Here is a 25,593-nt window from a genome sequence, read left to right on the forward strand (position 1 = left end):
AGGTTCAATAAGGATAAGTGCAGGGTCCTGCACTTAGGACGGAAGAACCCAATGCACAGATACAGACTAGGGACCAAATGGCTAGGCAGCAGTTCTGCGGAAAAGGACCTAGGGGTGACAGTGGACGAGAAGCTGGATATGAGTCAGCAGTCTGCCCTTGTTGCCAAGAAGGCCAATGGCATTTTGGGATGTATAAGTAGGGGCATAGCGAGCAGATCGAGGGACGTGATCATCCCCCTCTATTCGACATTGGTGAGGCCTCATCTGGAGTACTGTGTCCAGTTTTGGGCCCCACACTACAAGAAGGATGTGGATAAATTGGAGAGAGTCCAGCGAAGGGCAACAAAAATGATTAGGGGTCTGGAACACATGACTTATGAGGAGAGGCTGAGGGAACTGGGATTGTTTAGTCTGCAGAAGAGAAGAATGAGGGGGGATTTGATAGCTGCTTTCAACTACCTGAGAGGTGGGTCCAGAGAGGATGGTTCTAGACTATTCTCAGTGGTAGAAGAGGACAGGATAAGGAGTAATGGTCTCAAGTTGCAGTGGGGGAGGTTTAGGTTGGATATTAGGAAAAACTTTTTCACTAAGAGGGTGGTGAAACACTGGAATGCGTTGCCTAGGGAGGTGGTGGAATCTCCTTCCTTAGAAGTTTTTAAGGTCAGGCTTGACAAAGCCCTCGCTGGGATGATTTAATTGGGGATTGGCCTTGCTTTTGAGCAGGGGGTTGGACTAGATGACCTCCTGAGGTCCCTTCCAACCCTGATATTCTATGATTCTATAGGTTGTAGATCCTTAATAATGCGTTGGAGGAGTTTTAGTTGGGGGCTGAAGGTGACGGCTAGTGGCGTTCTGTTATTTTCTTTGTTAGGCCTGCCCTGTAGTAGGTGACTTCTGGGAACTCTTCTGGCTCTGTCAATCTGTTTCTTCACTTCCGCAGGTGGGTATTGTAGTTGTAAGAATGCTTGATAGAGATCTTGTAGGTGTCTGTCTCTGCCTGAGGGGTTGGAGCAAATGCGGTTGTATCGTAGAGCTTGGCTGTAGACAATGGATCGTGTGGTGTGGTCAGGGTGAAAGCTGGAGGCATGTAGGTAGGAATAGCGGTCAGTAGGTTTCCGGTATAGGGTGGTGTTTATGTGACCATCGTTTATTAGCACTGTAGTGTCCAGGAAGTGGATCTCTTGTGTGGACTGGACCAGGCTGAGGTTGATGGTGGGATGGAAATTGTTGAAATCATGGTGGAATTCCTCATATCTTCTTTTCCACTAACCCAGAAACCTATCCTTGCAACAAAGCCCGTTGCCAACTGTGCCCACATATCTATTCAGGGGACACCATCACAGGGTCTAATAACATCAGCCACACTATCAGAGGCTCGTTCACCTGCACATCCACCAATGTGATATATGCCATCATGTGCCAGCAATGCCCCTCTGCCATGTACATTGGTCAAACTGGACAGTCTCTACGTAAAAGAATAAATGGACACAAATCAGATGTCAAGAATTATAACATTCATAAACCAGTCGGAGAACACTTCAATCTCTCTGGTCACGCGATTACAGACATGAAAGTTGCGATATTACAACAGAAAAACTTCAAATCCAGACTCCAGCGAGAGACTGCTGACTTGGAATTCATTTGCAAATTGGATACAATTAACTTAGGCTTGAATAGAGACTGGGAGTGGCTAAGTCATTATGCAAGGTAACCTATTTCCCCTTGTTTTCCAAACCCCCCCCTCCTTCCTCAGATGTTCTTGTTAAACCCTTGATTTGTGCTGGAAATGGCCCACCTTGATTATCATACACATTGTAAGGAGAGTGGTCACTTTAGATAAGCTATTATCAGCAGGGGTGGGGGGAGGTATTTTTTCATGCTTTGTGTGTATAAAAAGATCTTCTACACTTTCCACAGTATGCATCCTATGAAGTGAGCTGTAGCTCACGAAAGCTTATGCTCAAATAAATTGGTTAGTCTCTAAGGTGCCACAAGTACTCCTTTTCTAATTTCCTACTAAGGATTTACTACTGACTTACTACAAAAAATGAAGTGCAATTTCTTTTTTGAAGTAATTGAAATTGCCTGCCCTGACATATATGATTTGATTTTCTTAGTTACTTCCTGCTAATCTTTTGAAATAAAAGAGAATTTCAATGGTTGCCCTTTTGGCTGAAGCCCAAAAGTGCTTTTTCTTGTCTGGATGTTTGTCTGGATCTCTTTCATTTAGTGATGGGCCCAAAGCAAAACTCCACATCAGAACATTTGAATGTTGCCTGGGGTAGATTTGGAATCTAAACTCAGCTCTGACTCTGATTTCCAAACTGCCTCATTGTTATATTAATTGATGAACCAAAATCTCAGATCAGAGTATCCCCGAACAGTTGGGTCCATCCCTCCTTTATTTTGAGCTTCTTGGTACGCTGTGTGTAACACTTCAGATGCAATAACACAGTCAAAAATCTGTCCCCAGAGAGAAGAAATTCTTACATTATGATGAGTCAAACAGCAGCTGTTGAAATCTGTTTGAACTTACTTCACATTCATAGTGTCCCATGTCTTCCTTAGAAGCATTTTTGATCACCAAGACTAACACGCCACTCCGTGGCTCACTAAAAGTCTGGTATTTATTGATGTCTGTCAGCAGGGCACCATCTTTATACCACCTGTGCATGGAAAATAGCAAGTCTAAGGCAAAACGTGACATTTCAACGAGTCACTCGCCCATCAACCCAGTCGGCAGAGCAAAACACTCCCAGGCCGGAGATACAAGTTTAGGTCCCAGCTAAAACTCATGCTCTCTGCATTTTCAGGGATGTGAATCACTGTGGAGGGAGCACACTCATCCCCCGTGGAAAACCAGAGTCTTACGGTGTTCTCATGAAATGCCTCAAGCCAATGCATAGAGCAGCATTGCCAGGCTTCAGAGGATGCTGTACTGAGTTTCCGCTGCTAGAAAGAATGTCATGATGGACTGCCCAGAACACTTGGTTGGTGAAGTGAATGCATGCTGGGTGAGGATAGTTAAAGGAACCCCAAAATATACATCAGCACATTAGATCTGATAGAGTCCCATATCAATTATTATTTGAAGGTTTTTCCCTCCCACACAATTGCTACAATAAATTTCTTGAGGAAACCACCCAAACATTTGGTTTCTGTCAAGAAATAACTCCAAGAACTGACCTGCTTTGAGGATACGGTGCTCCTTCAATGGTGCAGGTAAACTGAACATCTTCATCTTCAACATAATAAGCATTTCTAACCTTGTTCACAAACCTCGGTGGCACTAGAAAATAAGAATAAACTTAATAAACACGACAACAATCAAAACATACAACACAGGTCTGTGGCCTGACTGCATCCCTCCCATTGGTAGCAGACCAAGAAAGAGATTTGACTTTCTGATTCGCTATTCCTGAGCTATCAGAGGGTGCTTCAAAGAGGACATGCCAGGAACGTAATGCAGAACTGCCTGCATGTTTTAATGCACATACCTAATATAATACACAGCAGGGAAGTGGTGAATAGCACTTTAAAACAATGTATCTGTATAGGACTTTACCTTGAACAAGGATCTTTCCTAGTGTACTGGCATTACCAGCCGGACTGGTGGCAAAACACATGTACTGTCCTGAGTCAATACCCGTCAGAGTGTCCAGGATCAATGTACAGGAACCATCAGGATCTTCTATTATAATGTGATGGGGATCCATCTCCACTGGTTTGCCATCTTAAAAATAAAAGAAAGAAAAATCCCTCATTAAACGCAGCATCAGTTTACATCCTCTGTTTGGGAACTGTACCTTTTTCTTCCACTTTGGACCTTGGCTATCCCCAGGATAGAGAAAGGCATAGAGATAAGGGGGCTTAAGGCTGTATTTGCCTTTCTAAAAACAGCTACACATTGCATAAGGTCAGAATGGCTGAAGAATGAGCTCTTCATCTTCCTTCTCTGCAATGCACCCTGAGAACACAGCTGAGGAGACATTGTATCCACCATGAGCTAAATCCTGATCTCAATGGGCACTGCAGGTGCTCATCACCTGTCATGCTTTGTCCTCGTGTAAACACGAAAACTCTCCTGAAGTCTCTCCTGTGTGGTGAAGGATCTTGTTGATTATGGTGTGTTCTAAAAGGATGTAAAAGATGGCCTACAAGCTAGCAGGAACAGTATCCCTGATAATGTCACGGCAAACCTGGTGGCTGACCTTAGTGACTTTGTCCTCACCCACAACTATTTCACATTTGGGGACAATATATACCTTCAAGTCAGTGGCACTGCTATGGGTACCCGCATGGCTCCACAGTATGCCAACATTTTTATGGCTGACTTAGAACAACGCTTCCTCAGCTCTCGTCCCCTAACGCCCCTACTCTACTTGCGCTACATTGATGACATCTTCATCATCTGGACCCATGGAAAAGAAGCCCTTAAGGAATTCCACCATGATTTCAACAATTTCCATCCCACCATCAACCTCAGCCTAGATCAATCCACGCAAGCGGTCCATTTCCTGGACACTACTGTGCTAATAAGCGATGGTCACATAACACCACCCTATACCGGAAACCTACTGACCGCTATACTTACCTACATGCCTCCAGCTTCCATCCAGACCACACCACATGATCCATTGTCTACAGCCAAGCTCTAAGATACAACCACATTTGCTCCAATCCCTCAGACAGAGAAAAACATCTACAAGATCTCTATCAAGCATTCTTAAAACTACAATATCCACCTGCTGAAGTGAAAAAAACAGATTGACAGAGCCAGAAGAGTACTCTGAATTCACCTACTACAGGACAGGACCAACAAAGAAAATAACAGAACGCCACTAGCCGTCACCTTCAGCCCCCAACTAAAACTCTCCAGCGCATCATCAAAGATTTACAACTTATCCTGAAAAATGATCCCTCACTTTCACAGATCTTAAAAAGGAGTACTTGTGGCACCTTAGAGACTAACCAATTTATTTGAGCATAAGCTTTCATGAGCTACAGCTCACTTCATTGGATGCGTACTGTGGAAGATACAGAAGATGTTTGTATACACACAGACCATGAAAAAATGGGTGTTTATCACTACAAAAGGTTTTCTCTCCCCCACCCCGCACTCTCCTGTTGGTAATAGCTTATCTAAAGTGATCACTCTCCATACAATGTGTATGATAATCAAGGTGGGCCATTTCCAGCACAAATCAAGGGTTTAACAAGAATGTCTGAGGAACAGTGGGGGGCGGGGGAAGACGGAATAAACAAGGGGAAATAGGTTACCTTTTATAATGAATCAACCATACCCAGTCTCTATTCAAGCCTAAGTTAATTGTATCCAATTTGCAAATTAATTCCAAGTCAGCAATCTCTCTTTGGAGTTTGTTTCTGAAGTTTTTCTGTTGTAATATCGCAACTTTCATGTCTGTAATCGCGTGACCAAAGAGATTAAAGTGTTCTCTGACTGGTTTATGAATGTTATAATTCTTGACATCTGATTTGTGTCCATTTATTCTTTTATGTAGAGACTGTCCAGTTTGACCAATATACAAGGCAAAGGGGCATTGCTGGCACATGATGGCATATATCACATTGGTGGATGTGCAGGTGAACGAGCCTCTGATAGTGTGGCTGATATTATTAGGCCCTGTGATGGTGTCCCCTGAATAGATATGTGGGCACAGTTGGCAATAGGCTTTGTTGCAAGGACAGGTTCCTGGGTTAGTGGTTCTGTTGTGTGGTATGTGGTTGCTGGTGAGTATTCGCTTCAGGTTGGGGGGCTGTCTGTAGGCAAGGACTGGCCTGTCTCCCAAGATTTGTGAGAGTGTTGGGTCATCCTTCACAGATCTTGGGGACAGACCAGTCCTTGCTTACAGACAGCCCCCCAACCTGAAGCAAATACTCTCCAGCAACCACACACCACATAACAAAAACACTAACCCAGGAACCTATCCTTGCAACAAAGCCTGATGCCAACTCTGTCCACATATTTATTCAAGTGACACCATCATAGGACTTAATCACATTAGCCACGCCATCAGGGGCTCATTCATTAGTCTCTAAAGTGCCACACGTACTCCTTTTCTTTTTACATCTACCAATGTGATATATGCCATCATGTGCCAGCAATGACCCTCTACCAGGTACATTGGCCAGACCAGACAGTCTCTACGCAAAAGGATAAATGAACACAAATCTGACATCAGGAATCAAAAACCGGTAGGAGAACACTTCAACCTCTTTGGCCACTCAGTAAAACACTTAAGGGTGGCAATTTTGCAACAGAAAAGCTTCAAAAACAGACTCCAACGAGAAACTGCCAAGCTTGAATTAATATGCAAACTAGATACCATTAACTTGGGTTTGAATAGAGACTGGGAGTGGCTGGGTCATTACACATATCGAATCTATTTCCCCATGTTAAGTATCCTCGCACCTTCTTGTCAACTGTCTAAATGGGCCACCTTGATTATCGCAAGAAAAGTTTTTTTTTCTCCTGCTGATAATAGCTCATCTTAAATAATTAGCCTCTTACAGTTTGTATGGCAACTTCCACCTTCTCTGTATGTGTATATATATATCTTCTTATTATATGTTCCATGCTATGCATCCGATGAAGTGGGCTGTAGCCCACGAAAGCTTATACTCTAATAAATTTGTTAGTCTCTAAGGTGCCACAAGTATTCCTGTTCTTTTTGTAAAAGGAAAAGACTTAAATGCAGTGAGAGGCACGTGAAACGGCTTTGTATTGGGTGTCAACTTTCAGCAAAGATGTTTTCATTGCAAGTAAAAACTAATTATAATGTTGCTGGGAAAACATGCAATTCAGTTAAATGATCAGCTACCAAGAACTTGGGATGGAGCAGTGTGAGTGCCACGTAAACTAGGAGTACATATCTCATGACAGCACAATGCTGACTATACCTTTATACCAAGCGACTACTGGCTTAGGAGCTCCTGTCACTTTGCAAGCCAATTTGACAGTTTCACCCAGCTCAGCTGTACAGTCAGCCAGTCCTTCCTCAAAATCCGGAGGAACTGAAAGAAAAGAGATTTATTAGGCATTTTTAATGGTTCTGTCTGAAGAATGACTAATGCAATGAAGGAAAAGGACACGCAGGATGGCTGAGTTTTGCAAACCTTAAAGTTTCAACATGGGATACCTGAAATGGAGAGTTTATTAACCAACGGGTACTAATGACTTCACGGTGTTGCAAATTGTTTGTGGATAAACAGAGATCACCATGTGTTGGCTAGTGATTTTAGACCTGGGGGACAGGAATGCTGAGTTTTATCCTTCGTTCTGACTCACTCTATAGCCTTCGCAGTTCCTTCGGCCAAGATTTTCAAAACTGACTAGTGGTTCTGGGAGCTTCCATTTTTGGCTGCCCAGTGTGAGACACCTTAAAGAATCCTCTTTTTCAGAAAATGCTGAGCACCCAAAATGTATTTCTGCTTCTTTCCACACTAGTTTATTCTGCACTGAGTACTGTCAAAACACTTTAAGTTTTGACCTTTATGTATATCAAGAAGTTATATAAAAATTAATTTGGAAGGCTCACTTTATAAGAACAGGTTATTAGTAAAAGTTAAAATACACAGCCTTATTTTCTGTGCAAATGTAGTAGAAATAGAAGCCAAATTTTCTTAGGCTTTATCTGTAATATATGCAAGTGTAGGTGCTCACTCAGTAGCTTACTAAATATGCTATAAGCCCATTGCATGCAATTACCTCTTTGCACCTGTGAATGCATATTTTCTGAATACAATCTGGGTACTTGGGATCTAATTCAAAGTCTTTGTTATAGAGGTTTTAACAGCCATATTTCCTCACCCAGCAACAAAAGTTCTCTTGATTTCTATGGGACTATTCAACTGTGCTGGAGAATCATAGAAATATACGGCTGGAAGGGACCTTGAGAGGTCATCTAGCCCACCCCCTGTCCTGAGGTAAGACCAAATAAACCTAGAGACCATCCCTGACATGTGTGTGTCTAACCTCCTCTTAGAAACCTCAAGTGACAGAGATTCCACAAAAAGAAAAGTTGTACTTGTGGCACCTTAGAGACTGACAAATTTATTTGAGCATAAGCTTTCGTGAGCTACAGCCCACTTCATTGGATGCAGCTATAGCTCACGAAAGCTTATGCTCAAATAAATTTGTTAGTCTCAAAGGTGCCACAAGTCCTCCTTTTCTTTTTGCGGATACAGACTAGCATGGCTGCTACTGTGAAACCAGAGATTCCACATACTCCCTTGGAAGCCTATTCCAGAGCTTAACTACCCCTAGAGTTAGAAAGAGTTTCCTAATATCTAACATAAATCTTATTTGTTGCAGATCAAGCCCCTTCGACTTGTTCTACTTTCAGTGGGCATACAGAACAACTGGTCACTGTCCTCTTTATAACATTCCTTAACACATTTGAAGACTGTTATCAGGTTACACCTTCAAATCTTCTTTTCTCAAGGCTAAACAAGCCCATTTGCTTTAGCCTTTCCTTACAGGCCAGGTTGTCTAAACCTTTTATTGTTTTTATTGTTCTCCTCTGGACTCCCTTCAGCTTCCTAAAGCATGGACACAGTTCTCCAGCTGGGGCCTCACCACTGCAGAGTAGAGCAGGACAGTTACCTCCCGTGTCTGACAGATGACACTCCTGTTAAGACACCCCACAATGACATTAGCGTTTTTCACAACTGCATCACGTTGATTTATATTGAGTTTATGATACACTATCATGCCCAGATCCTTTTCAGCAGTACTGCTGCCGAGTCAATTATTCCCCATTTTATCATTCCCCATTTGTAGCTGGACATTTGATTTTTTTCATTCTTAAGTGCAGGACTTTGAACTTTTCTTTTTTGAATTTTATCTTGGTGATTTCAGACTAATTAGGCTGAGCAGTGCAAAGTGCCCTCTGTGTAAATGAGAATTAGGCCCACCGTGTAGTGCTTTGTGTTGTCTACCTAATGGTACATAGCAAACAGGCAGCTTAAAGTCTGACCCCTGTGAATTATTATGTTCAAACTACCCTCCTTGGGTCAATGATGTGCGTCCTCATCAGGAGACCGTCCACCGACCTAAGAGGGGCAGTGGCGGGAGCTCAGAGCCTGGTCTCTCAGCTCTGCTGGCAGCAGCCTGCCGGGAACCTGGCAGGCCCCCACAGGCTCCTGGAGGGCTGTCCCCCCACCTCCACTCCCTGTTCCCAGTGGAGAGCTGGGGGAAGCTTCCCTGGGCTTCTTACCCCTGGGGAGAAGGGTCCAGAGGCCCTGGCTTCTCCCACTCCCCTCTCCCCCTGCTCCCAGACAGGAGCAGGACAGCCATGTCAATTTTACAGCTCAGGGAGCCCTGACATTAACAAGGCTGCCTGACTCCTAGCTAGAAGCTGGGGTGGGGAGAAGTCACCTGAGCTTCTTGCCCCGGCTCCAAGCTGGGTCCAGCTGCCCAGGCTTCTCACCCTGGCTCCCAGCTGGGAGAGGGATCCATTCTCCCCCTGGCTCCCAGCCGGGAGTGGGGTCCCTCTGCCCAGTTCTCTAAGGGATCTGGGGGCAGCAGGGCCCTAATTGCCTGGTTTTCTTGTGAATTTCACAGGTCCTGCTGTGAAACTGACGCAACAGTCAACAGTCAATGTAAGGGACAGTGTCTACACAGACCCTGTGTCACCCTAACTACACCAACTAAGACTTACACCTCTCATGGAGGTAGAGTTATGATGTCGGTGTAGTATGGCACTTACATCGGTGGGAGGAAGGCTGTAGTGTAGACCCTGACATAATTAGGCCAGCCCTTAGTTAAGCGTCAGAGGTATAACGCTGGCCGTGATGGCTCTCCCCTCCTTGCAGAGCTAATCTTAGCAACAAAGCCATTCATCACTTGCACTTCTGAACTGGAGAGGCATCAATTAGTTTTAGCAGAGGTTCAATCGATCTTCCTGACTATACTCACTCCACACAGGCAGGCTGATACGTTGCTGTATACCACAGATTTCCTTCACCCAGGAGTTCTTGATGATGACCGTACGAGCTTGAAGTAGGTACTTGCGGACAGAGTCTTCTCGCTCATGCCAGATCTCAAATGCCCGGTCATCTCCTTCCACCAGGTCGTTCACATCTATGTGGGACAGCTGGGTGACCAGGAGGACAGTAAGAAAGTCAATTAAGTGTCTTCAGTCGCATGACAGAAATTAGACACGAGTCTGAACCAAAGCCCTGGCTCCTAACAAAGCCCCAACATTTAGGAAAGTTCAGATCTAGATCTAATCTTTGAGAGTCAGAACCACCTCCATAAAAATGTAAGAGGGGTCAATTCTATTAGGTGTCATCTAATCCCCCATTGCCAATGCAGAGTTGTTGCCTAGAACACAGTGGCCCTGCTTCTCATTTACATCAAAAGGGCATTAAAGTGAGTGTAAATGTAATTTACACCCTCTTGAAGGTCCCTTTCCGCTGCCTGAGCCATGCAAAGTGGCCTATGTGTAATTGAGAATTCAGCCCACTATGTAGTGCTTTGTGCTATTTACCTAATTGTATATAGCAAACAGGCAGCTTAAAGTCTGACCCCGGTGAATTATTATTTTCAGGAAAAAGAATTACTTAATGTTAAAAGAATATTCCACATGATCTACAAGCCAGCATCAACAGAACAGCAACGCTGAGATCTTTATTCTAGAGGATGATTCATAGCGAGAAACAACACAGGCTACTAGTAGCAACATGAAGAGAAACTGCACAGCAGATATCATACGGAGAGCAAGACAATCCAGCTGGGAAACACAGACCGTGCATGTGATTGTCAAATAAGAATGAGATGGGGATTTTCAAAGGGGCCTATGGGAGTTAGACCACCCAACACCCATTGACTCTTAGTAGGAGTTGAGCTCTAAAAATCCACTCTGAAAATCCACTCTGAATTTCTTATAATTATACACACAATTAACCTGTGGAACTTATTGCCATTGTTGTGATGGACATGGAGAATAAGGCCATCAATGGCTATTAGCCAAGATGGTCAGGGATGCAACCCCATTCTCAAGGTGACCCTAAACCTCTGACTGGTAAAAGCCAGGAGTGGAAGACAGGAGCAGACCATTCCCGAATTTCCCTGTTCTGTACACTCTCCCTGGAGCTCTGGTCCTGGCTACTGTCAGAGACAGGATACTGAGCTGTGTGGATCATTGGTCTGACCCAGCATGGCAGCTCTTATTTTCTTATGTGATGTTCTTATACTATGGGGACAAATGACTTAAGATGGGCCTGCCCAATTCTTTTGTTGGCAGAGGACAATTATTGGAAGTACAGCATTAGACTGAAATGGAAACTATTCCAATTTACTGACTTGAATAAACTACAGAAACCGCCTCAGTCCAAATTTGCCACCTGGCTAATTTCATTGGCTTCAGTGGGCTTCCTGCTGGGATGACCATAACATCTTATATGTATCCTCACTACTGCGCAGTGAAAGCCTGTTCGTTTGCTCTCTGGTGGTTTATGACATATATTCTACCTGACTTGGAGAGCTAACAAATGTATTTCAGTAGATAATGCAGGTTCTATCTGTGTTGTAGGGAAATTTGGAAACAAAAGAACAATTTGAAAGGATAAGTGAAATGTCATGTTTTCTGATGACCAGCAACTGCATATCAAGAGAGAGAGAAGTAGACTGAAAAAAAGAGAGCAATTGTACTAGTGGGGAGGTAAAAGTAATGGTTAGACCTTCATCATGTTCTTGAAGATGTAGCTGTAGGTGTCTGTCTTGGTGTCTCGCTTGGGTTTGCAGATCAGGATATAATTCTTGAAGAGGAAGACATGTCGGTTGTGACCTTTCCATGCCATTCTGGCTCCTGGAGCTCCTTCCCACACTATGAAGTGACCCTGGAAAAGAAAGCAGGAAATAATAAGTAGAAATGATTGCTGAACTACTTTCATGGTGTCTCTCTATCACTGAATAGCAATTGTTCTGTGTTCCATCCTCCATCCCATCCACCTTGGCTTTTATTGCAGCATAGCAGATGATCGTTACCATTACATGTGATGCATTCAAAATGGCACTACTCCTAATCTGCGTACAGTTTTAGTCCCAACATTATCTTTTAAATTACTCCTTTGCCTACAAATAAATACCCGATATAAATCTCCAGGATTGCCAGCCAGGCATCTTTCACCAGGGCTAAAGCTACTAAAAAAATTAAATATAATTTCAAATTATGTCCTATGTGGTATCTTGAAATCCATCCATTCATTTCTAAAGAAACAGGTAGAGAGGCAGACAGAGCTTCTGAAATTATATGGATTGTGAGGGCTAAGATATCGAGAAACAAATCTCATGATTTCATATAAAGCATATACAATGTTACCCACGTTGACTTGAATGGATATGCATTTTAAAACTGAGCTTTAAAAACAAAAGTGTATTACTTGGGGAAACATATGCAATGAAATCTTAAGGCCAAATTCTAGTTCCATAAGTGTAATTGGAAAAGTCTCATCAACTTCAATGAGAATAGGATTTGGTCCATATATTTTTGACAACATATACTGTGGACAGCTTAATCAGCACATGGGTGCACGACATGAGCCATTAAACATGCCCCAAACAGGATTTCCTGCTGTTTGGATGGTGAGTTGTGAAGACAAACACCTATATACCCATGGGGAGGGGAGTTACTTTCTATGCTCAGAGGCTCTCAAGCTTAGTCAATTCAGAAGGTCCATCTCTGTCACATTCTGCAATTTATTATACGCAACAACACAGAATTAATGATAATCACTTTGGTGGGTGTTAAGCTGATTTTCTGTTTCAAATGACAATTTGTATAGAAGCCACTAAAGAATATGGACCACTTAAGGCCTATCAAAGGCAGGAAGAGCATTAAGCACTGACTGTCCTCATTCAGAGTTTCTAATTACCTGTCGGATGGGTTCTCCTAGAATTTCCAGGGTCCCTGGATAGTTCTCAATGAGTGAGATATGGAGGTTGTTTTCTGCACGCTGGGTGAGTGCGGACACAATGGCATAAGCCTGCTCCAGCAATGCACAGTTTTGGCTGTTTCTTGCTTTATTTCGGATTAATTCCTACAAGTGAACAAAGCAGCTGTTACTGGACATTTCCAAGAGTTTGCATTCTATTGGTATCCTCATGCAGTCCAGACATCACCCTGTGGGAGTCTGTGATCCAGCTCTCCATGCGGGGCCACCTTTGCCCCACTCTTTCACCACTTGTTGGTCAGTTTCTTTCCATTCCACATGCATGGCCTCTTTGACTAACCATGCCACACCGCCCTTCAAATAGTTATTACTGAGTGGAGACATGGCTGAAGTGAAGCCCACAAGTAGGATACTTGTCTGGCTGACTGAAAACTGAACAGTGAAGAGATCCACATACTTATCAGCGTATTTCTAATTTAATTATTACAATGGTATCAAGGCACCACAATGAGTCAAACAAGGGATGGTGCTAAAATACAACCGTCAATGCAGTGAAAGTAAGAAGGGAAGGGCATGCAGCAAATATCTATCATCGTCAACCTACACTTTTCTGCCAAAATGAATGTAAATATTACATTTGTTCTTCTCTTTCATTTTCAGGTAGTGTTTGTACAGTGGCTCCGAACAAGCATCAGGAGAACCTTCAAAAATGTTGGTGTGTATGACCAGACAGGTGGGCATAATTCAAAGGCATGTTTGAACCTTCTCCAAACTATTTAAATCTCTTAAATTTGTAAAATCTGTATTTGTAAAAATTTAGCAATTTTGGGGGCTCCTGATATTATTTCCTTCTACTCAGACTGAAAGAACTACAAGAAGGGGTATTTTGACACTCTGCTTCTGGTCCTGGCTGGAACATGGAAGCATAGAAGAAGCCCAAAAATAGAATCAGGGCATCTTAGAAATGTAGCGCTGGAAGGGAACCTCAGGAGATCATCTAGTTCCTCCCCCCAGGTTGAGGCAGGACCAAGCAAACCTGATGATCCATCACAGGTGTTTGCCAAATCTGTTCTTAAAAACCTCCAGTGACAAAGATTCCACAACCTGTCATAACCTATTCCAGAGATAAGCTATCCTGATAGTTAGAAAGCTTTCCCTTGCTTCAGATTAAGCCCATTACCTCTCATCCTATCTTCACCATCCTCTTTAGAACAGCCCTTAACATATTTGAAGTCTATCAGGTCCCCTTTCAGTCTGCTTTTCTTATGACTAAACATGCCCAGTTTTATGTAGTATATAATAAACATTACAACAAATATTATGTATGTGTGTATGTATACATATATATATAAATTAAATCCTCAGATAGTGAAATGTTTCAGAACCTTTAGAAATGATTTGCTTTGGGCTCAGCTCTTGAAACAGCAAAGATTTGCAGTAGGTGGGAAGGTAGCTCTTACATTATCTGCCTTGTCTTACCTTGAATTCTGCCTGAAAAAACAGGGAGGGAAGTTACCTCTGTTGACAAGTCAATGACTTATGCATTGAAAACTAGTTGCTTTTATAACAGATATGTTGCCACACGTGGCGAATTTATATTCTTCATGGATGTAACCATTTTTAGAGCATTCAGCTAAAGCTGGGCAAACCGTGTGGTGTTTGAGACTTTGTGAACTTCTCAAACGACTTAAGTCTACAAAACTATTCAAGTGCACGAACTTTGGCCCTGATTCTGATCTCCCTTGCTCGAGAGCAATTCCAATGGTGTTATACTAGTGTGAAGCCAGGGTAACTGATCAGGTCCATTTTCTCCAAAGGCTCTCCAAAATGGAAGGCAAATCCATCACACTAGGAGTGGTAAGAATCTATTGGAAGCTCCTTACCTTGATTATAATTTGATACTGCTGGATCCTGTTTATGGGTCTCTCTAAATAGTGCTGCAGTGGAGGTATAGGTGGCTGGGACGGATCCTCACTGGCTAATGTTTCCTCTGTATATCTCTGGGGGAAAATATACAACTATAAAGAATGCTGTGATGAAAAAAATGGCCCAAAATGACAAGATCACACAACACTGACCTATATACCTTAGTCTTCCCAGCAAGTCAGTCTGAGCATAAGAAGAAAGAGTAAATCCCACAAGCCTTAATCCCCTCCAAAACTGTGAAGCCTCACCACTCTACCCCTTTGCTTTCTTGTTGCATCCCTTCCCTGTTGGTTGTCGACTTGGTAAGCTGCTTGGGGGCAGTGACTGTGTCTTTTCACTTGCCTGTAAGGCACCCAGCACACTGTTGATGCTATAATTAATAATAAAATGCAATATGCTGCTTAGAAAATGGCACAATATGATGGGAAGGAGCAACACTTCTTTCCTCTACCCGTAGACATCTGGTTAACATTGTACCCTTGAGTCCACATACAGTGCACGTCTTAAAGGCACCATAGCTCTCGTCAGATTCTGTTAACTATTATTGCAAAGTCTCTGTGTATTGATCAAGACTCCCAGTACTGGCTGGCCTAAGACAGGAACAGGTGGATCATTACTAAGATCTAAAGGAGCTTGTGCATTTTCAAATGAAACGTCCTAGGTTTGATCCTCCTTGACAATATGCACGTATGTGGCTATGGCTCTTTACAGTAATATTACTCTGAATTTTTCTGCCACTAATGAGAGCTTCATCCCACTGTGAAGATTACTAAACCCTGTTTTTTAATAATTTCCTACCTATCTAATAATCCTATTATATTATATTATATATGCAACTCCAATGGAATCCCTAGATATTCAGTGGTATGACCCACCATTGGGCTTTGCATTTCATAAAGCAGTGGGGTTATACAAGGCTTCATTCCCGATGTGTGGCATGTACTTTGGTTAATATGCTACCTTGTAGAACTCCTGAATGGCTTTGCTGAGAATGACAGACTCGGCCTGTATCCGCCCCACCAGGTACTGGATGTACTTATCAAAGTCCTCCTCATTCTTAATGAAGCACATAGCTACGTCGTCATCAGTGTCACATTTCTGCAGCTCTGGGAAGAAGGAACTGTGGAGGTGGAGAAAGAGGGACATCTGAGAAGAAGCTGGCACAGAGAAAATAGAACACAGACGTGACAAGAACCTCACCAGAACGCTACACCTAAATACATATTCTCTCAGTTTAATCCAGCTTGATGAAGTGATCTGTGTTGTCAGAACTGCAATTGTACCCAGAGGTAAACTTTTAAAAGCCATTGGGCAAGAATTTAATCACACCTGAAATTTAGACAGAAGACCCTCCTGGCCGGCTTGAATTTAAGGAATGCTTGGAGACAAAGGAAGAGAAGTTCTTAGGGGCTCAGACTGAAGCAGGGAGTTGGAACCTTCTGTCCCTGTGCTTCAGTTTGAGTGTCCCTGAATTCCCATGTGCGGGTGAGTGGAGATTTCCCCTCCTCTCTCTATACCAAGAGAAGAATTTGGCCAGGATGAAGGGAAGTTGTTTTGTGAGCACTGCATCTGAGGTAAATCTCTCCTCAATGGAGCGGGGCTGTGGCTGAGTTTGATGGCTAGGTATCTTGGCTACATTTGAAAGGAACATTGTGCGAGGGGTTGAACTTTTAGCACATTTTATGCCCCCTTCTGCTCAGGCTGCTGGGAGGAGAAATCTGTGCTGACCGTGTGCAAGGCTTTTGCAGGATGGCCAGAATGTAAGTCCATTGCAAGCATGATTTTTGGCCCCTTTTGACTGTAAAACAACAATGTGCCACATTTTGTGAATACAATTGGGTCATTCAAAGTAGGTATTGGATCTACACTGGCTATCTCCATCCTTAAATACAGCGTCGGAGTCTTAAAGAATCATCTCACCTGAGAGAAGGGGCTGTGTATTTTATAGGAATTTTATAGTTATTCATTGAAATTCGCCTTGCAGGGCAAAAAATGCTCAGCAGAACAAGAGGAATTTCAAGACTCTGGGATTGTATTAACACTACTACTTTCTGATTCCCATTCCTGTGTTCTTGCTCTTGGCTCCTAAAATTCTCATCCACCCCCTTCAATCTTAGCATTTTCCACGGCATGCCTCATAACCAAAGCAATTCTGTCACTAACACTGGTAACGCGTCCAGGAATACCTACTTGGAATGGAAGCTCGCAATAGCACTGACATTTCTGAAGATAGTAGATTTCTGACTGGCAACAGTTTCTGGAACATCCGGACAGCTCTCTATGTACTGGAGGTGATGGGTCTGGAGGAACTGCAGATCTTTGACAAACTCCTCCTCAGAGTTCAGCAGTTCCTGAATAATGACGCTACAGGAAAGACAAACAGACAAAGGGAAGAGCAATTACAAATATTGTTCTTGACATGCTGATTTCCAAGAGGGGCAGGCTCTGTTCCTTCAGGGCCCCAGCTGCAGTGTGCTGCACACCTCGACTGGCCCTGAAGTTAGGCAGAACTCAGGGTGTTCAGCACCTCATAGACTCAGGCCCTCAGAGAGGAGACTACATAAATCAGTGCCCAGCATTAGGGATGTAACCAATAACCAGAATGAGGCTGCGGCTGCTTTTCTCCCTGTTAAGTCTGAGTTAACAAGAGGATTTCAAGAAGAGTGGGTAACTGCAGCACAGTCCCCAGGCTGCGGTGTGGCTGCTGTGTAGAGGCCATACAGGTAAATATTTTTACCAAGGAGATGAGCACTCTGTTGGACCACCCTGGCAGTGCGGGAACACTGCACATGGCCCTTATATGCTACCCTTCAGCTCTCCCTTTAAGTTATTATATTATGACCCAGAGCACCCGCAGGGCAGAACTAGTTATACTGGAAGGGACCGCAGAGCCTTCTATGAAATCCCAAGGAGTTAACTACTCAGCCATAGGACAATATGCGAGGAACAAGCAGGTTGGACAAGAAAACAAATCTTGCTCCCAAGCTGGTTTAGATCACATGGCATTTCCCCCAAACCTAAATCAGTAGAGACTTAGAATTCAAATGTTTAAACCCTGCTGTAGGTTGGAAGCCTCAAGAGCTTAGCGGGACTCTGGGGGAGGGGAGCGGGTGAGATTTAGCAGCAAAGAAATTGGGCTTTCATCAGACAGTCCTAGAGGCGCAAATGGAATTTGCGGATCCTTTGGGAGAAGCCTCAGACCCAAGCATCCCTGTTAGTTCACATGGCACTATCCTGAAAGGCAGCAGTGCAAATCAGAAAGTGCTCACCTCAGCTTCCTTTTATATTCATCTTCTGAAACAGATTCGCCGGGGAACTCGGGAGCTTCCGACGTGCCCCACTCTGGTGACAACTAACAGACAAACAGGAAACATCAGTTCTCTAAGGAACAGAGCGGGAATGCCTGTATCATGTAACTGAAGCACGTGTGCAGAATAACTTCAGGCATGGCGCTGTCACATGCAGCTTGTTTCTGTCCCTAACCAACAGCCACAAAAAACCATTTTTGTAAAGGTTAATAATCTGCCAGTAACAAAGCTGTAGATCACTGCCAGACAGCAACACCAACAGGGTTTCAAACAGTGTTACTTGGGGCAGGGCTTGCACTGGGAGACTCTTCTGGCTCTGGGAGGGAGGAGAAAGGATAGGGAAGATGTTTTACAGAACAGTGAATCCACATGTCCGTGACTGAGTGTCTGGGATCATCTTGCCCGCCTTCTGGTAGCTGGACCCATCAAGAATAGCAGACTGGTACATACAGCTGATGGAGTTAACCTCTGAAGCTCATCTGGTAGGGGTTTGTGCTTTTTGGTGCTGAAGGTCCCTGGTTTGGGTTCCACTGACAACTGAACTGGATTTGTTCCATGGGAACCTACACTCTGTCACACACCACTGTATTAACCTGAAAGTGCTTAAAGGCCAAAGGGATAATGGAAGCAGAGATTATGGTGATGGGGTGCCAATATAAGAAACTAGATGGATGGACTTTGGGGTTCTAGCTCCAAACATGTGATCTTTTCATTGAACTGGGCACATGTGTTATTTCAGACTGAAGAACTCTTGACTCTTATTGTAAGGAGCCTTAATTCGGTGTAAAAAGCAAATAGCACATCTCATGAGACTAGACTAGTTTAATACACACATTTTTAAAACAACATTAAATTAATAAGTATATGGCAATACAAGCTAAAGAGAGGGCAGTGGCTACGCAAGTGTGTAGCTGGGAACACAGGGAAGCTCAGGGGAATCTACCATTATTAGGAATGATAACTTGTCTTACAGAGATGATAAAACAGGAAGGGGCAATTAGCAAGGGCAGCCAGTCTCCAAGAAGAAGGGCTTAGTTTGGAAGAAGGAATACTGAGCAATGTTGTTTCTCTGCATAAAACATCCCAAACTGGGGAGACCCATGTTTCCTTTGGGGGCAATGGAGCACTGTTGCTCAAATGCAGGAGGGCTGAGAATTTAAAAGTATCATTATACCATGACAAACTACTGTGTAACAAGACATGATAGGATGCCGAGTGTATTATATCTGTGACTCCCGGTCAAACGCACTCTATTTACAAATAAAAATATGGCCTTTCTAACTGCCAGCTCTGCAAATGCAACATTCATAAACCAGTCGGAGAACAGTTCAATCTCTCTGGTCACTCAATCTCAGACCTAAAGGTCGCAATATTAAAACAAAAAGACTTCAAAAACAGACTCCATCAAGAGACTGCTGAATTGGAATTAATTTGCAAACTGATACAATTAACTTAAGCTTGAATAGAGACTGGGAATGGATGTGTCATTACACATTACAATGACATTACACTGTCATTACACAAAGTAAAACTATTTCCCCATGCTTATTTCCCCCCCTTCCCCCACTGCTCCTCGGACGTTCCTGTTAACTGCTAGAAATGGCCCACCTTGATTATCACTCAAAAGGTTTTCTCTCCCCTCCCCTCCCCCCACTCTTCTGCTGGTAATAGCTCATCTTAAGTGATCACTCTCCTTACAGTAAAAAGAAAAGGAGGACTTGTGGCACCTTAGAGACTATTATTAATCTAATAAATTGGTTAGTCTCTAAGGTGCCACAAGTCCTCCTTTTCTTTTTGCGAATACAGACTAACACGGCTGTTACTCTGAAACCTCTCCTTACAGTGTGTATGGTAACACCCATTTTTTCACGTTCTGTGTGTATATAAATCTCCTCACTGTATTTTCCACAGTATGCATCCTATGAAGTGAGCTGTAGCTCACGAAAGCTTATGCTCAAATAAATTGGTTAGTCTCTAAGGTGCCACAAGTACTCCTTTTCTTTTTGCGAATACAGACTAACACGGCTGCTACTCTGAAACCTGAGATCTGACTGTCAAGCTGGGTTCTTTTCTTCTTACTCACCATCCACTGGGCTTCTGCAGGGAAAATCAGCCCATGAGTTACGTCGGAGCAACCCCAGCATAGCCAATACGACCAGTGGTTAGGGCACTCCCCTGGGATGTGGGAGAGCAATGCACAGGTCCCTGCTCTGCCTGATTTGGGTCTCCTACCTCTGGGCTATTGGCATTCTCAAGTTTTGACCAGAAATTCCATCCTGGACCTGAGGCTCCTTCTCAGTGAAAATTTAGTCAAAACTGTTATGCTTCTGCAAAACATTTTGTTTTTGATGGAACAGAATTTTTGATGGAGGAAAATTTTGCTGACTTTTTTGACCCGCTTTCCTTCCAGTTATGCCCTCAGTGACACCTGTACAACCTCTGGGGAAAGGCATGGGGGGCATGGGTAACACAAATATACATGATTGGATTTTGGTAAATAATTCTATTAATGATACACAAACCAGACTAGATACCAGCTCACTTCCTCGTAGCTGTGTTGTTTCCAGGGCCAATTGCAGTAAAAACCAACAACCACACACAGTTGTCATTGAAGTCAGAGGACAGGACTCTAGCTAGGTACAGGGAGCAGAGCTGATGAGTACAAGGGGCCATTTTTACATACTCCCTTTTCAGAGTAGAACTGCCCCTCATGGAAACTCAGCGACAGCCAAGGCAAGCAGGGAACTGCTCTACCATGCAAAGGAAACAGTTTCCATAAAAAAAATAAAACAAGGAAGATCAATCACCTTTAACTTCTTGTCCAGATAAGCCGGCGACACCCATCCCTGCCGAGAGGGGCTGGATTTAGTGGGTTTGGTCCTGACTAGCCACTTTAGAGGATGAGCAGAGTCAAGGACTTCCACATACTGCCCTTCTTTCAGAGTGATGGCTTCCCTGTCAGCTCCAATGGGCACATAGTCAGCCGTGACCATGTAGATGTCAAAAATCTACAAGCATGAAAAGAGAGTTATTTGTGTGCATGAAAGCAAGGTTCTGATAATAGCAATAGCACGCAATTAACACGTTTTACCAGTGTTAAATACTTCATCCCCACCACCCCTGGAGGACAGAAGAGAATCACTACCTCCATTTTACAGATGGAAAACTGAAATTCAAAAACGTTAAGGCTGAATTAAAAAAAAGAAAAGTCCACTAACTTGAGTGGCCCAACTTGAGATACCCAGGCCCTGATTTTCAGAAGTGCTGAATTCCTGCAGCTCCCGTTGACATTACTTGGTGCTGTGAGGGCTCAGCACCTTGAAAGTCAAGCCCGGAGCGTCTCAAGTTGAGTAACTAAAATTTGAGACCCCCAAATGAACAGAAGCTATTGAAAACATTGACCTACGCAACCTGTTTGAGACCATGCACTGCGTGCGAAAGCGTGACTTTATACCCTTAGTCCTGTGTTCCATGTATTAGACCATTCACCTTAAACCACTGACCTCCTTTTAAGATGGAAACCCTTAAAATACCCTAGATTTGTTTACTCAGAATGATTAATCCTTTCGCCTAGTAAACACTTGTGTGACGTTTATTCGTGTGTGCACTGTACCTCCCCTCTAGAATCCCCATCCTCAGATTCAGAGGAAGACTCCTGAACAATTGAGGAAGGTCGAGATCTGCCATGGCGTGGAGATGGGGATGGCGTCTTAGATTCATCATCACTGTCTGCTCCAGGCACTCGAAGTGTGGCTGAAATGAAGAACAGTGGGGAAACAGGTACACAGATGAGAGACTGCTCTCTTGTGAAAATCAAATAGGGTTCAAATCCATAGGATTTTTTTAAGTCTTCACAAAATCAAATATCCCCAGGACAGACCTTTTGCATCATCCAGTACATAAGCTCCTGTTAATAATTGTGACGGCATATGCATATTGGGCATCTGAAGTCCCTGAGATTACATGATTTACTTCAGTTGGATTGTAGAGAGATAACACAGCAGGATGAGGGCCCATACCATCACTGTAAATTCAAACACTGCTGAAAGAGCAACAGGACTATGAAAGATTCTAACTTTCATATGGACCTAATTCTCATTTACATGAGACCACTTTATATCTCCCTAGTCATATATATGGGGCCTGAAAATGCACGTAAATATAACCTATTGCCATTCTGAGGCCTATTTATATTGCCAGAGTGGTGTGGAGCAGTTTTTGTGTCAATGAAATTTTGGCCGACATAGCTTTGGTAATAATAATCAGTAGTTAGTACTTACATGGGGTTTATATTATTCACAGCGCTACCTGATTAACCCTCACAACACTCTGGTGAAGTAGATACACAAATATCATTAACCCCATTTTACAGGTGAAGAAACTATGATTAAGAGAGGATAAATGATGTGCCCAAGGCTACATGGCAAGTAATGGCAGAGCAGAGATTAGTGCTCAGGAGTTCTAGTCCCCTCAGACACATGCTTATTCCACTGGATTAATCCTCTTTAGCCTAGTAATTCACAAGCATGGTAAAACATCTGAAAAATACGTGAAAATTTATTCAATTTGTATTTTCACTAAAACAAAACTGAAAGTTTATGCCTGTATGGAAAAGTCCCTTTTCAACTCTAGATACTAACTTTCCTGGAAAGAAGTTCCAGAAACAGCATAAAGAAAAGTCAGGGAATTGATCTCTACCTGATGAATCTCTTATTAGTGTTATATTATTATTGTTGTTATTATGTGCAAAACAATTGTTTCATAGATGAGATTTAAAACTCAACCCAAACCTGATGATTGACTGCTCTGCTTTGTATTCACACTTGCCAACTACTTATGTAACGCTAGCAGACCCCGGTCGGTGGCGGGCGGGACTGAAACTTGGGCCTCTGGAGCTTAGTCCATGAGCCTCTACTGCATGAGCTGAAAGCCAACTGGCTGTTAGCCAGGCCTGTAGAGCAGATTCATTTTATCTCTCTCTCTCTCTCCATGGTCTCAGTGCCACTAGATGGGACAGAACACCACACCCAGAAGGTGTGTGGGTTACACTTACCCTGACTTATTTTTGCAGACACCATTTCTGTGATATGGGAGGTGAGTTTCTGGAGGAATTCTTCTGTTCCAACATCAGCTAATGAAATGTGACTTCTGGACGCACCTTCAGCCTCACCTTCTACAAGCTCTCCTAGAAAAGGGAGAACATGCTCTCAAGCCTGTAGTATGCCATCTGAAAGTCCACTCCAATGAACCAGATATGACTGACTTGTCCTTCTGAAACTGATGTCAGTGATGCTGTGGTGTCCAGACAAGAGCAATTTGGAGTTTAACTCCCCACAGACACAGTGGAGAGCCACCTCGACAGTGAACCCAGCCTCTCAGTGGATTGGATGGGTAGCATGTAGTGACTGAGGCAGGAGTCCACTCACTGAGCAGTAATGATAAAAAATAAATATTGAACAGTTGCTTTATCCCCTGTGGACAATACAACCTATGCAACAAATGATACACTGTCCTGATCATATAATTAAGGACCAGCTGATAATGCAGAAGGGGGCAGAGTTAAGGTTGTACAGAACAAGTGCTCAGATTCCAGGGTGATCGGTGTGGTGTAAAAACCTTAACTCTTCTCCCTTGTGGGAATGAACTTTACCTGTGCATTCCTATGGAGTCTTGCCTCCCTCAGGCTGAAATTCACCCCTGTACAGTCGGCATGAGGCCTAAAAACCACTTAAGTTCCATTTAGACTCTATTTTGAAGAGTTATGTGGGATTCAATAGCTGAACATTCCTTATGCTAGCCTTCTGCATAGAAATAAATTGTACCCTCAATGTGCAAACCTAGGGTACATTTTTGAGTCCACAGCTAGACTGGCCAGGATTGCCTGGAGCACAGCCTGATGTCCTTCCAAACCAAACCATTGTTCCAAAAAAGGTGACAAAAGTATTTTGTGATGAAAAAATGTGTGTGTATATTTTCCCGCCCAAAATCATTCATCCTTGGCCTGAGACCAGGCCTGAAAAATTTCAATCTGATAGGTCAGAATTTCAAAAAGTTCTAAGGAATTAAAAACAGAAGGTTACAATGGAAACACATTGGCAACCTTAACTATAGATGTGTGGGCTTCTCCTACCTTTCCTCGGTTCAGGAGGGTGGATAGAGATACCAACTCTGAAAAAGAGAAAGGGGGAGTCAAAGGCCAAAATGACAAGTGTGATCATGGGGGCTATTTACATCAGGGATGAGTCAGAACCAGATGCCCTCTCACTCTTCACATGGTCTTGGAGCATATCTGGATTTAGGACCCAGATGTGAACTTTAAAACAGATAAACTCTGAACATGGAAACCACAATAGTGCCACACTCAAACCAACGGCGTGGCATAGGTATGGTTATTCCTCTTGCATGAGGTTTAGAATAATAGAATCATAAGGTTAGAAGGGTCCACAAGGGTCATCTAGTCTAAGCCCTTGCCAAGATACAGGATTTGTTGTGTCTAACCATCCAAGACAGATTGGCTTATTTTAACATGGAGTTTTAGAGGACCGTATTGCCCGGGGTATAGGTAATGGAACATGGAACCATTCATCTCTAGGACACTGGTTGAAATATAGCCCAGGTTATTAGTGAGTGAAAGAGGATTGAATAGTGACTTATGTCAAATGAGAGTCTAGTCTCAGTTCCAGCTCTCAGTGAATTTATGTCCCTATCGCCAACTATTGCCCTGGTTTGTAGTTATAATAGAGAAACCAAGGACTGAGGGATATGCAGACTGTCTGTGGACCTGCCCACAGAGGAGGTCCCTGCAGATCAGGATTGAAGTATATTGGTGGGACAGTTTGGGGGGTAAACTACCACTGCCAGTGCTGTAATTATTCTGTGAGTAAAAAAAGTTTTCAGGCTATGCAGGGCTGCTAGTCTGACACCTTTCACCAGCACAAAATTCACTCAGCCCAGGAAAAAAACAAACCCTACATTTTAAATTCTGAATGAAGTTGGTGTTCATGAGAGTGAAAAACCAACAGCTCTAGGCTGAGTCAAGCATCGCATGGAAAGACACTGTGCAAGGTTTTCCCACAGCACAGCTCTGCTAATGAACTTCTGTTCTGACATGCAACACCCCTGCTTTCCAGCGTCAGTTCTTTCTGAGACAGAGATTTCCATTTGTGTCAAATCATGCCAAGTTGTGTGGTGTGCAGATCCTGGGTTCTTTCTAAGACTCATTACACATCTTCATTTTCTTAAGGAAGCAATGCTGGAGCCTTCTTACACTAGGAGAAGCAAAACTAGGAAATAAATATAGTTACAGAGCCTATCAGAGACATAGTCTTGACAAGCAAGAGATACTGACATTGTCCCTTTGATTGAATGATTTTTAAGTTGAGAACCACCAAATTTTATTGCCAATGTACCAGACAGGACTTTTAAATAAAAATTCCAGCTG

General features: G+C 43.2%; 1 protein-coding gene across 1 annotated transcript in view; it reads right to left on the minus strand.

Annotated features, from left to right (window-relative positions):
- Nucleotides 1-25,593, minus strand: part of OBSCN (obscurin, cytoskeletal calmodulin and titin-interacting RhoGEF) — a 291,804-nt gene that overhangs the window by 73,812 nt on the left and 192,399 nt on the right. The window contains exons 76-90 of the mRNA XM_073329682.1: nucleotides 24,283-24,320; nucleotides 23,206-23,337; nucleotides 21,766-21,905; nucleotides 20,960-21,160; nucleotides 18,114-18,196; nucleotides 17,035-17,208; nucleotides 15,805-15,964; nucleotides 14,802-14,918; nucleotides 12,901-13,065; nucleotides 11,707-11,865; nucleotides 9,941-10,118; nucleotides 6,922-7,035; nucleotides 3,566-3,733; nucleotides 3,187-3,289; nucleotides 2,537-2,666 (exon numbers count right to left, since the gene is read on the minus strand). Of these exons, the coding sequence (XP_073185783.1) occupies nucleotides 2,537-2,666; nucleotides 3,187-3,289; nucleotides 3,566-3,733; nucleotides 6,922-7,035; nucleotides 9,941-10,118; nucleotides 11,707-11,865; nucleotides 12,901-13,065; nucleotides 14,802-14,918; nucleotides 15,805-15,964; nucleotides 17,035-17,208; nucleotides 18,114-18,196; nucleotides 20,960-21,160; nucleotides 21,766-21,905; nucleotides 23,206-23,337; nucleotides 24,283-24,320 (2,062 nt within the window). The remainder of the gene's footprint in view (nucleotides 1-2,536; nucleotides 2,667-3,186; nucleotides 3,290-3,565; nucleotides 3,734-6,921; nucleotides 7,036-9,940; nucleotides 10,119-11,706; nucleotides 11,866-12,900; nucleotides 13,066-14,801; nucleotides 14,919-15,804; nucleotides 15,965-17,034; nucleotides 17,209-18,113; nucleotides 18,197-20,959; nucleotides 21,161-21,765; nucleotides 21,906-23,205; nucleotides 23,338-24,282; nucleotides 24,321-25,593) is intronic.

This window comes from Lepidochelys kempii, chromosome 2 (assembly GCF_965140265.1).
Source record: "Lepidochelys kempii isolate rLepKem1 chromosome 2, rLepKem1.hap2, whole genome shotgun sequence".
In the NCBI taxonomy this organism is placed as follows: Eukaryota; Metazoa; Chordata; order Testudines; family Cheloniidae; genus Lepidochelys; species Lepidochelys kempii.